At 33.6% G+C, this 13,360-nt stretch overlaps 1 protein-coding gene across 1 annotated transcript in view; it reads right to left on the bottom strand.

Moving 5' to 3' along the window:
- The window catches only part of LOC113504460 (ras-related protein Rab-37), an 86,122-nt gene extending 73,355 nt beyond the window's left edge, over window positions 1-12,767 (bottom strand). The window contains exon 1 of the mRNA XM_026886750.1: window positions 11,592-12,767. Within this exon, the coding sequence (XP_026742551.1) occupies window positions 11,592-11,597 (6 nt within the window). The 5' untranslated portion in view covers window positions 11,598-12,767. The remainder of the gene's footprint in view (window positions 1-11,591) is intronic.
- Window positions 12,768-13,360: the final 593 nt, after the last annotated feature.

Below are 13,360 nucleotides of genomic sequence, written 5' to 3'. Positions count from 1 at the left end.
TTTATTTAACATGTAATTACAAGTAACATTGACTCATTAATATTAGTAACAATTATTCATAACAACTCAAAAGTTCTAATAATTGTTTAAACTATGATTCGTCATTTTCAAGTTTTAAATCATTGTTTATTAAAAGTGAATATTAAAGTAAAAATAGTCGGTCTGTTTTAGAGTGTAAAAGCCAATGAATTTCCTACTCTCAGTAGCCATAAGCTCAACTATGAATCCCTTCGGTGACGCTAGCGCCATCTAGTTTACTCTCTCTGAGTTACGAGTTCGAGCTTCAGGGAAAATCTGTCGCTGAATTTCAGTCGGTGTCGCCTGTGTAGCAACAAGTTTCGCTTTACTTAGTTCGAAACAGATTTTGAAGATGTCATGCTTACTGATCGGCGACTTCGTGAGACATTATTCGTGAAAATACCTAGTCTGTTAACCGAAATAATGATTGTTTTTTGGGATTATACTTGTGTAATTATAAATAGGATATGTTTGACGAAAGAAAAAAAATAACATAAATATATACAGCTTGTCATAGTTATAAAAAAAATTGCAGATATTTTGTTTCGAGCTATGATTTTTAGCCTCTTGGGAGGTTTGATTCGCTTCGCCGGATTTTTATATAATCTCTTTAACGAACTTGGTTTAACTAATTAATTGTAAAAAATGGCCTTATAAAATAAGCAATCTACTTGAAAAGATAATTATACCTATGTCACCACCGGTGTTATTACAGCGTTATATGAGCTAAAACCGAGACTGGAATATAATAACGGCATTTAGTATGTAATAACCCCGCCTACATATTGTTATACAAAACTACCTACCTACAAACCTTTTTTGTGTACATAATTATTATTTTGAACTTGCTTTTGAACATGACTACATTTGTGTGGAAAAGGACCAAAAGACCTTTTAGAAGCAAATAACTGCGTCCGGAATTAATTTCTTCAAAATTATTAAACGAGTTTGCCATTAAAGCGTTAACAAATTAACAAATTACTAGTCAAATTCCTAGTCACAACAAAACATTTTTAATGTGATCGGCCGAAATAAAAAATAATAAAAAGAAAAACAAAATTCTAATTGATAATTTCGAAATCTCATTCCATATTCGAATACAATATAGTTCAAACCCAACGCTAAACTGATTTATGTGACGTCACAGATTCTATTATCCAGCCAATATGCATGCAAAGTAAAAAGAAATGACATTTACATAGCATTTTATTTCTAGCGGGTCGAGTAGTCCCCTGTCTCCCCTATCCGAATGTAGGTCAATGTCACATTCAACTGGTGATGGGGTGAAAAGGGGAACATTGACAAAGTGATCGTGACTATTTAGATTGTATTGATTCGTGGTGTTGATTTTGGAATTAGGGTAGTTCGGGATTTTTGAAGTCGGTTTGAATTGTTTATCCGCGACTCCTTTAGGGCAAAGACGATTTTATTTTAGCTGTAGTAAGTAGCAAGTGAATTGAACATAACATCTCTTGAGTACGTAATTGTATCATTTTAAATGTAGTCTTAAATTTTATGATTGTTAATCAAGTGTATAAGATTTAGTTTAGCAATTTTTGAAGTGAACTTTTAAAGTCTATTCTTAAATATAATTTCATGAATAGGTGCCAAAACGCCCTTTGCCGCTTAATCGTATTACGAACGCCTACGGATTATAAAATAATAGAAATATTTTGCTCAATGACAAAAAATACACTGATATAATATTTTTCTTGTCAAAGCGAAAAATTAAAAAGAAAGAAACCTAATCTATTTACTGTTATTTGATTCATATTATTTTCCTGTTATAAAGGTCACACGAATTAAAGCCGTCAAAAGAAAATGTTTAACAGCAAGATTTTATCAGAATTCTTTGAATCATTTCGTTCATTCATTATGTTACTGTCATTATGAACTACTTTATTCATAAACATTTCTAAATACGGCGGCAATTAACGTTTCAACTTCGAATTGTATTAAAGTTGTTCTTTTTTATATACATTTTGAAAGTGTATATCTTTTTTGATAAAACCAGTAATGTGTTTCGGTATTAATTCGTTCGATATTCAAAATATTATGGAAAGATTACATTCCAACTTTTAAACATTTTTTTTATTCACTTTTGTTTGTTCCTCTACGTCGCTTAAACAAATTTAATATCTAAGTACGCATTTTCATGTCCATTAGTTCTCTATTCCTTTGTTAACTAGCACCAGATTCTACCGACCCTGTTAATCCGCACGTGTACCCACGGTACCTAGATACATGAGCACGTGTTCGACCACCAGGCTTTAGCTTAAATCAATGTTTGGATATCAGGGTTCCAATTCTGCTGTTTACAAAGGCCGTTAAATTAATGAAATTTGGCTTAAAATGACAATTTTCGTATTTTCTTAAGAATTTTTCCAGACAATAATTGGAAATTTAGTATGGGTCGGTACTCTTAAGGTCAATACGATTAACTTCCAATTATTGTATTGGCATAATGCTGAAGAGAATAGGAATAATTTGAATTTTAATCCATTCATTCATCGGCCATTGTAAAATAGCAGAATCGGGGCCCTGGTTTGGTTCTAATTTTTAAAAGTAATTCGATTTTAGATTTGGTACAGAAATGCTATTGAACATAACCTGGATCAAATAGCGATCGATTTTATAATAGACAGTAGGTTTATCGAATGTAGTTTCAACTCATGTCAACGTGTCAATATGCGCTGCTGGAGCAGGTAATAAATCGATTTCAATTCGAATGAAATAAATTCGTTAGCATGTATACCGCTTGCTGGCACAGGCTTGCTCGGATCGATCTGGTACTTTCCACAAAAGGCCAGCCTAAAGAAATACCCTGCATTCGTTTATACCACTCTACACTCAAATTTTAAAATTGTCGGGATTCAAAAGATATTGTTTCTACATTTAACTCTACAATTGGTTCAGTAGTTCTGGCGTGAAAGCGAGACAGACAGACAGAGATACTTTCGCATTTATAATATTAGTATGGAATATTAGTATGGATGAACATCAATTGATTATTAATCCCGAAATCGAGTTTCATCATCGCGGCGCGTTTTCTCATTTCATACTCAATTTACTTCAGAAATAACGTAAACACTCTACAAAATAAAATCGTAAGTACATGACCCTTAAAATTTCAACTTTAAGGGCATAGACATACAGGCTGCCTGCCTCCTTCCACCACTTAGATTGTGACAGGTGTGGGAGCGGGATGGCACATTACAGGGCGTTAGTAGCGTCTCCTTTTCATAATTTTGTGCCAGTCTTACTTCAAGATTATTATTTGCCTACTAGGTGAGCTAGAGCCTCCAAGGAGGTTCGCATTCTACTTCGTACTTAATGTACGAAAATTTGCAAGTCCCCCTTCCTCGAACATTTGCTAAATTTTCTCTGTTTTCACTCATAAAATTCTTGTTTCACAATGTTATTTACAATACTCCTCCGAAACGGTTTGACTGATTTTCATATAATATTGTAGTCGATCTGAGGTTCGGCTACAATTTATTAATAAGGGTGGCGCACAACATTTTTTTTTAATTCAGAATTTATGTTATTTCTACACCCCAAGTTTCAATCCCTTCAGAACAGTTCCAGAACTCTTTCCCCCCGATTATTTATATGGCCAAACGTTTGTCGGGTCAGATAGATATTCTTTAATTTTGTCGATCGGCTTATTTATCAATATTGTGGGTAGGATGCGTAATGTATTTAATATTGGATTCATAAATTACTGATAAGATACGATAATGTTATCAGTATGAAAGAAAATTAATATAATATAGCGAATCTAGGTACATGCTCTAATTTTGATACAAATGAATCTGTAATAGAAATTTAGACTGTTCTCTTCGCAAAAACGGCTAGGCCGCTTTCGATGAAATTGTTGACTGATACTTTGGATTGAAAAACGCTACATTGGCTAACAGAGTCCTGTTTTTGAAGCTAGCCGACTTCCAGCTTAGGAGAAGCCGTGAGTAACACTAAATTACAAATAATTTTAAATTTTATCCATGTGAGCAAAAGTTCAGTCATTTGAAAGCAACCAGGCATCGCGACACTCTACGAACCTTCAAGCAACTAGATAGAGTCGCGCACAGTCACTGCCTCAATGGGGATAGACCCTCAGAGGCAGTAATAGTCCCCTGAACTCTCGGCCTGTGGGTGACAGGCTTCGGTTTGGTCGTTATCGAATTCGATGGGCGGAGATGACATAATTATTATTACTACTCTACCCTCACTTAAGACGATATTACGACATTAATCTTAATAATAATATTAGCCTATACATGTGTCACTAACTCATTAACGAATAGAAAAGTTTTAGGCATTGATCTAATCGATATATTGACATCGATAAATGTCTGTATAACTGAAAATACTTTGTGAAAAGTATTTCAAAAGATAAAATGTCGAGAGAATGTTAAGTAGGTCAAAAAATTATCTACACCGATTCGGAAATCAATATCGTGAGGTTTTTATTTGAGACAAGTTGAAAGGCCTTCAGTTTTTCGTCTTTCCAACCGGATACTTGGCTCTTGGATTTGTCGAGATTCAAAAAGGTTCATCAACTTTTTTACGTGATTTTTATTTTAAATAATTGTTATTTCAAACGGCCGAACTGATTTTCAATTATACATGATGTTCCTTTATAGAGTTCTACGGACGTTTCCTAATCCGTTTAGATATTAAGAAAACAGTGCGACTTAATCTAGTTTTTAGAATCTGGCTTTTAGAGACTGCAAAGTCGATTAATTTGCTTTTAATCACGCCCCTTTTTGTAATAAAATGTTTGAAACCATTGTCCTTGATATAGCCAAAACTGCCTAAACTGAATTCTGTTGCAGTTGACCATGATAATTCGCTGATAACCTTGACGGTAGCACGAAATCCTAACCTTCGCAAATTGTAATGAAAACAACATTCACATTTAAACTGAAATTATAATAATCTTAAATAAAAAAATAGAATACTCATTTGTCACAAAGTTATGAGAAGGTGCCAAGTCTCCAGATTCATCTTTCTTTCGCTCACAGCTTATCTGTTAAGACAGGTTTAGGATAGGAATGTTTTTCCGAGGCCGCGCGACCCTTGTCCAAATATGTATTAAGCCCAGTTGCTCCCAAGAATATATTTATTGAGGAAACTTTGTTAGTTAGTTACAAGTTACGATGTTTCTTTTACAGCTTAAGTTGCGTTTAAGTTAAATGTTACTTAAACGTTGCAAGTAGTGTACCTATGTCTGGTTGTAGTTTGTCAAAAATTGTGTAGCAATAATTTAAAAGATTAATGATTTGCTTTTTATATCTTAAACGAATAGATTACTATTAATTTATATTATAAAAAGGTACCTTACTGTGAAGAAGTAAGTTTGACGAAAATTTATGATTTTAAGTTAGTAAAAAAAAATTCTCCCATGATATTCTTTATTCCAAAGCAGGAAGGTATAAATTACTTTACGGACATATAATTTTAAAACATCGTAAATAATGTACGTTCATTAAAAACTTTGTTAATCAGGATTAAAACTGCTTCTATAAAAATATCAGCTGTAAGTTCGGTTAAGGCTTAATGAAAACCATTGGAATGGGCCGAATAGTATTAAGTCGTAGAGGGGATTATATTCCAAAATACATCCCAGTTATCCCATAGAGTAGGCATACCGATAGAATCTTTTAAACTCTAAAGCATTCGACATTCATTCGTTTATAGAAACAAAAGTATACCTACGAGTTTATGAAAAGGCCTTTCATACGAAAATTAAAACACGACAGAACTTCTACTTTGACTTGTATACAAAACTCTTTACAAGACAACCAACAACGTACCAAGTTCAAATTAGAATCTTTACGGAGCAATAAGCGCTAACATAAATACGTTTTACGTTGCGTGGCAAACAAAGCGGCACTAAATACTCCGCAGTAATAAACACGCAATGTAATGTAACCTGTCCTTTGAGATTGGACGTTTACGATAGGTACTGTCGTTATACAAGGTCGTATTGGAATGACAGATATATAAACGACCGATGTTTTGTCATTCGTTTGTGCTTGGAATGACTCGAAAGAATGATTCTGTCTTTCAAAAGTTTAACAGAGAGTCTAAGCTGTCAATCTTGTCGTCTTTATAATAGAAAATGTAGATTCCATGGGAATTATATTCTTTATACATATTTGAGCGGTCAGCTCTTAAACCCAATGAGTGCGACGGGTCTCGGTTTAGATTCCCTCCGTGATCCTCAAATTCTTGTTCAGAGTCTGGGCGTCTTTGTGCATGTGATTTCAATGTTTGTGAAACATTACGCGCAAAAATCTTGGGAAAGGCAGGTGGGCGCAGCGTTTAGTAAAAATAAAGAATAAATAGCGTTTGCGCTCGCAGAAATGGCACTTATCTACACTACATCTCTGATTTACCAAAACAAAACAATGCGTTGAAATAATAACAGACAAAATATAAAACTTCTTTATATGATTTGAAATTTATGTTACTCAATACAATTTTTGTAATGGTTTCGTAGCCTTTCATAACCATGGTTTACCCACCTCGTCTTGACTTATTTACAAATAAATAAATTATTCAAATTCAGGATCAGAATATGAATCATCAAACAATTAACAAAGTAGACCGAATTGTTTAATAATTTACATTTAACATTGGTACATAAACAACATAAAATGAATAAGTTATAATTGAGTTGCGTGATACCCTTTATCAATGTTTAACATCCGTTATAACGTATTGAGTTATTACAGAAAGCGTGTATAGGTACTGTATTAAATTGTAATGGATAAAATACAATTATTTCAATTTTCATGTATCAAATATGGCTTGACACGACATGCCATTATTTAATACAATTGTTCGTAAAATAGCTAATTAAAAATATTAAAATGAATGCTTTTATCTAAACAATTGCAATACACATGGAGAAACTATTTCAAACTTTAGGATTGGGACTTGCGATAAATTTGTACACGTGACGTCAGGGGTAATATCTATTCACTGTAATTTGATCAATTTATTTTCTTGCGAAGCATACGATAATCAAGAAATTGAAAAATACATATATTATATCAGCAGTATAGTTTTATATCAAACTCCTCCAAATTGTGTTAAATCCTGATTTCACCTACTATCGCAAACCCACAGTACCGAGCTATTCAAAGTTCTAAATATGTAGGCGTCCTAAATATTGTTCTATGGTAAGAGTATACCTGTCTAAGGTATATGGACCCCAGAGCCGCGCAGATCATGCGTAAACAATATTAAGGTTTCGTAAAAGGTCGGGATGAATTTAGTCATAGTAAGCTTGACGTATCCTCTACCACACGTCCACTTCTTTCTGAGTGAATTGAAGTCATTAGATTTTCATTCCGTCAGCGAAACGGCGATTGCCTATTATCTCCAAGCAGTGCCAATCGGTTGGTGTTTCATATAACAATAAAACTGGTTAAGTTTGAAACGGACTTGCGACATTGAGGGTTATGTTAAATTTGCAAAGAAAATGAAAATTTGTGACACCAAAATAATTATGGCCATACCAATTATTACTTATCCTCGATATTAATTTGTTAATAATAGAAATACATCATGTGTAAAAAAAACTATTTACGTCGTTAAAGAGAGCCTGTGACAGACGGCCGGACAGACATCCTTAGTAATAAGGTTTCGCTTTTACTTTTTGAACACGGCACTCTAAAAAGCCAAAATGATAAAAAAAAGGCCTCAATTTTATCAAACGACCTTCGATTCATTCCAATAATATAATTAATCCACAGCTCTCGCAGTGATCAATTAACTCCTGTAGTATAAAAAAAAATCAACTACTTACTGTTAAAATTCTCTGATTACCTTAAAAGGCTATCACATCCCTGCCGTAAAGATACGCTAAATGATTGATATTGATTGCTTAATTGACGTATTAATGAGAGATATGATACACTGGTGACCGTGGCTCAGCCGGTTCCGTGGACCTTGACAGTCTTAAATATAATGGAGAACGCAATAATTGTTTGTAATTGTATTTAAGTTAATCACACTAATATTATAATGCGAAGGTGTTGGGGTTAACCGAAATTTGTTACGGAGGTAGTTGACACATTCGATTAACACATAGGCTACTTTAATCGGACATCGTTAAATGAGGATAATATTTCTGCAGCTTTATCCGACATCTAGGCGGGTGAAGCTGCAAGCAATAGCTAAAAGATATTTGTTCTGATGCCTGAGAATTTGGATTCCAAAACGCAAACTGGAATCGCATACTGCTTGTCCATATTGGATTGGAAGAAATCTTTACACAATTGCGAATTACATACCGCAGTACACTATTATCTACTACTATTACTTAAACCATTGTGCATTGTTAATAAAAGACACCAAACCCTATTGTCCCAGTATATTTTTATGGGACCGGATACTGGCAAGCGTAAGGAGCCGAGAGACACAAAAGAAAATCTATAATGTCTTATATGACGGAATGTAAAGATAAGTGCTTCGATATGGGTACTTTTCTAAAACCTTCTTCCCTTCACATCTTCGGCCGATGTCTTACACGTGTCGAAAGAATAATTGCTTTACTTACAATGTAAATGCTTAAAGATAACTTATATAACACTAGCTGTCTCGGTGAACTTCTTTCTACCGGGCGTTCTTCCTTACCTCATTTGTGTATTTAGACCATCCAGGGTGCCTAAAAGGGCATAAAATTTATTTGGATTGGTCCAGCTGTTTAGGAGTTTAGTGACCTACACACGTACAGCAGTATAGGATATACTAAATAAAAAAATAAAAAATCTTCGGAACGAAAGTGAACTCCCCGAAACGGCTCGACCGAGTTCTAAACTTCGTGTGCATACATTTATTATTCGTACCCCTATTGCTTTTAGTTCTCTGAAACTCATTTTATTTAGCCAAACAACATTCTCTGGTACAACCAGTATGGATTATGAAGAAAAGTACCGAAATGAGTGCGAATAAAAGTTCTCAGAAAAAAAATCAAGTAGAGAGATAGTTAAGTTCATAAGCTTACCTAAATTGTGGAATTTCCAAAGGAAAAAGTTTAATATTAAGTTTGCAAACATTGCGAACGAGTCTAAAATGTGGTTAGTTAACGTCTCAGCGTTTACTTTTCATACAAATTTGTTCGGATTTCATGACTAAATTTTCTTGTTTTTGGAGAAAGAAATATTTTTTTTAGATTTCACTTTAAAAGAACAGCTGTATACTTTTGTGTTTAGAGCATTAGTCATGAACAAAACCTTTTTTTTAATAATGTGATGGTATTTTTCGTTGAGTTATAATTTTGAGCCCTTTACATTTTCTTAAATTTATTTGGGATATTTAGGAATTAATACATCATTTCCATAAAAATAAGTTATATACCTGATATAATATTAATATTTTTGATAAAGTCTGAAATAGTGAAATCATTTTATCAAGTGAAGCTTTCTCTAACAAAATATAACCTCTTTAGTCAAAGTATCAATTATTTTCTATTTCTGTTTTGACGTTGTAGATCCTTGTTTAATATAACATGTCTGGGTACTACCTTAGGGAATGGAGGCGTCATGTGGAGGTTTACAAATGTACATATATACATATTTTAGTATGTGTATATTGTTGTATAAATTGTTAGGATAATGGCGTGTAAGAGTAGGCAGTGTTTATAGTAGGTAGAGTTTTTCCCTGCGACTTGGAATATATTTGACGTTTTCTTTGCAGTTAGTTTCAACGCAGGTTTTAACTAGTTAACCGGACTTATTGGCGGAATTTTACTGTGTCATAATAGTAGCAGTATTTCTAGCTTGTGTGTAGAAGGCAAAGGTTACCCCAAATTCATCTACGATTCTGCCTAAAATATTTATATAGAAGTAATATCGACCTAGTATAGTTGCCGACACAAGAGTAGTTTTTAATAATAAATGTATTTTTCAAGAAGCGACGATATTCTTTTGCAGTTTCTCTTGCTGACACACAATATCTAACACGGCTTCAATAATTTATATCAACAGCTGTTCTGTAATTCATGGTTTCTGTTTGCAGATAGGTATCTTACTCGTAATCTATAGGTATATGGCAAGAAAGAGACTATTTTTATGTGTAAACACTATTATGTGTGTTAACTAGTGTTAAATAATAAATGGGACTGTAGGATTATCTTATCTCCTAAACGTACCTTATTACAAGCGAATGTACATAATCAATCTATTTTCCAAAACGAAAACAATAATTTGTATTTTATCGAAAAAAGCTAGTGAAAGCAAAAAAAAACAAAAGGAGCAAAAAAGGAGCAAAAACAAGCAAAAACTCATAATTAATGAGTGCAAATTAACTTAAAACTTTACACACATCATACCTATACAAAAACTTATTCCAAAATTATCTTCGTAGTCACGCATTCAAAAAGACCAATTAGGCATCTGCAACCAGCTAAGTAATCATGAAAAAGAAACAATTGCTAATCTTCAACAAACAAATATCTGTCTCTCATACATTTGCTACTGATAAAAGATACACCTCTATCCTCTTTATAAAGAGACCCTTAATTCCTCGGGCGGCGCACCACCACAGCTTCAGCAACACAACAGCCCTGAATTATGTATACTCTATTCCCTATTCCGTGTGAATTTTGATAGATAGTTAGGAAATTTACCTTAACTACAGAATGTTTGAAACTGAAATTAAACTTATTAATGTTTGGAATAAAGTCTATTTTGTGTTGGTTGAATTGGTTTTAAATAATTAAAGGTATTTTTTTACGTGTTAAGATCATGCCAAGGCGCCTTAACGATAAAAAGGTACCTTCTAAAATAAAAATAAAAGAAAATTTTGATTCTCTGATGCTTAGTGTCACACCAAAAGACTAGAAAGTGGCTTATGGGAGTAGAACGATCCAGCGTTTGAGCTGGTAAAATCTTACATCATGTATAATTTTACCAACCAGCGGAATGTGAGGGAGAAATCAGTCTGGTAAGCTTTTGATTTAGATCTAATAAAAAAACCACTTATACAAATGTACAAAAATAATAAAGTAATAGGAAAATCGACCTTATGGATATAAATATTAGTTCTTAAGTATCAATAACCAACAAAAAGATTTTCCTACACTCCTCCAAGAAGGTTCTATAATCCAAGAAAAGGTACGAGGAAAGAAAATATTCACATTCCGGCAAAATCAAATATGATAGTACAATTTCTGACGGAATCTATTCCCAAATATTTTCATCAGAATTAATCCATATGGCAACAGAGGTTATTCATACATTCCCGAACTCTCTTATCACGATCAACTGATAAGATAATATCACCTTGAACTACTAGATAATAGGACAGTAATTATATTAATGTTTAGTAGATAATTAAAAAGTAACATTTTGAAAAGATTTTCGAATAAAAAGCAATGAGTCCTAACTCTACATTTTTAATTGCACGATTTATTTTTAACAAGGTTATTTAGAATAAGAATACACTTGATAAGAAGCCGGTAAAATATATCTTTTAAACCCACCAAAAACTTTGATAAATCTTAAAAAAGTTTATCGTTAAAATTTAATATAACTTATTATAGGTTATGTACTTACGCTCATTCTCTACAGAGGCCGGTACAATCACTCACCACATTTACGAACTAAAACACGGACACTATCATAAGCACAAACGACTATCGCACTGCACAACACATCCTACAACTGCCTCCATCCAGACCCAACCGAATATTGGCCGAAAATGTCCCAAAACCGAGTCACCATATCAACCCGCCCACACCACACAAAACGCACACAAAATGTAAACAAATCACTATTATTATATACAAGGAATAACTACAAAAGTCCAGGGAAACTGCATAGTCGATACTATGATGTCTCCGGGTCAAAAACTGTATTTTTGAGGTTATCCAAGGGATTGGTTATATAGGACACATTGAGAGCTACCCTAAGGCTATAAGGTCGAGAATTGCATGTAACTTTAAACGTGTGTGCGTAGTTCAACGTCACGGTGTTTTGGTAGTGTGTGTCGGTGTGTGAGGAGCGCGTTTGAGTGAAAACTGGTTCACACGTAGACGAGATTTCCACGATGAGGATAAAGATTTATAATGTGTTTTCTGCGATGTGTCCATTTTTGTGATGTATTCTTATTATTTTTACTCAAAATATTTGTTTGACCAAATGTCAGTGATATAGGCATAGGTACATAGCAATAAATTGATTTCATTTTAAGTGTTTTTGTAATTTTACTTATCTAATATGACCCTATTTCATCTATACTGTTGATATTTATGTTGATTACATGTTTAGGAATTTTACTTAGTAATCTCCAATCTAAACGGCGACGTCATTTATCACTCATTAACACACATGTTTTGGATAAATGTACAAGCAAAACATAGTTTCATTAGGTGTAGCCTATTAAAATCTGATTTCTCTTTCAAAAACCCACCGTCAAACCTGCTAAATTAATACAAATTTTAAAGCACATTGTTGAAATTGTTCAAAAGTTAATTTCCTCATGTACACAGAGATTTTATTTCCATGTATTTCAATAAGTCGAATCCATGGAAATATAATACCTTGTGTACCCGGCAGCTGAAACAGATCGATCCGAGCACTTAAGGGTGAGCCCAACTACCATCACCCACTACGTTTTCACTTCAATCATTATATCGCGTACTTTGTTTAACACAGTACTAAGGAAAGAGAAACAGTATCATTTAAAGTGAGTATCGTAGTTTTCGTGAGTTTCAAAACTTTGGTACTGGGATATTCACGTTCGCATTTGTGAATTAAACTGAAATTATGTCGAAATATTACGCGTTTACTCCACAAATATTCGTTTGTGAAATGTAACTCTTTTCTTTGGCTTATAAGGCTGAAATTTGCTTGATAAGTAAGCTAAGTAATTGTTAATTGAGGATAGCAGAGGATAGTGAGAGGGAGATGGGATATAGGGTTTGTGGGTGATGGAAAGGGATGGTGATAGGTAAGTATTCTTATGGGAATCGTGTATGTGTTGTATAGTACTAATGGGTTCGTGACTTATCTGTGTTTGAACAATCAACCACGTTCAACATTAAGTAAGCGAGTATTTACGTAGAAGTGTCTCGGCCCGTACATTCTTGCGAATGTTGGGACTGATTAAGTTTTGTTGGCAAATTGGTTCTGTGTGCACAAAAGTTTCTAGCGAGATTTAATTAAGATGTTGTTTTTACTTTATTCTGTTTAAGGGTCCGTTCCTAAATAGTAAAACGGGACGTTATTACTAAGGCTAAGCTATCCGCTCGTCTGTCTATATATCAGTCCATTACCAAGTTATATCTCATGAACCACGATGGCTAGACAGTTTTATTTTCACA

This window comes from Trichoplusia ni, chromosome 22 (genome assembly GCF_003590095.1).
Source record: "Trichoplusia ni isolate ovarian cell line Hi5 chromosome 22, tn1, whole genome shotgun sequence".
Classification (NCBI taxonomy): Eukaryota; Metazoa; Arthropoda; class Insecta; order Lepidoptera; family Noctuidae; genus Trichoplusia; species Trichoplusia ni.
Note: the sequence above shows the minus strand (reverse complement) of the source record. Positions and strands in the feature narration are given on the sequence as shown.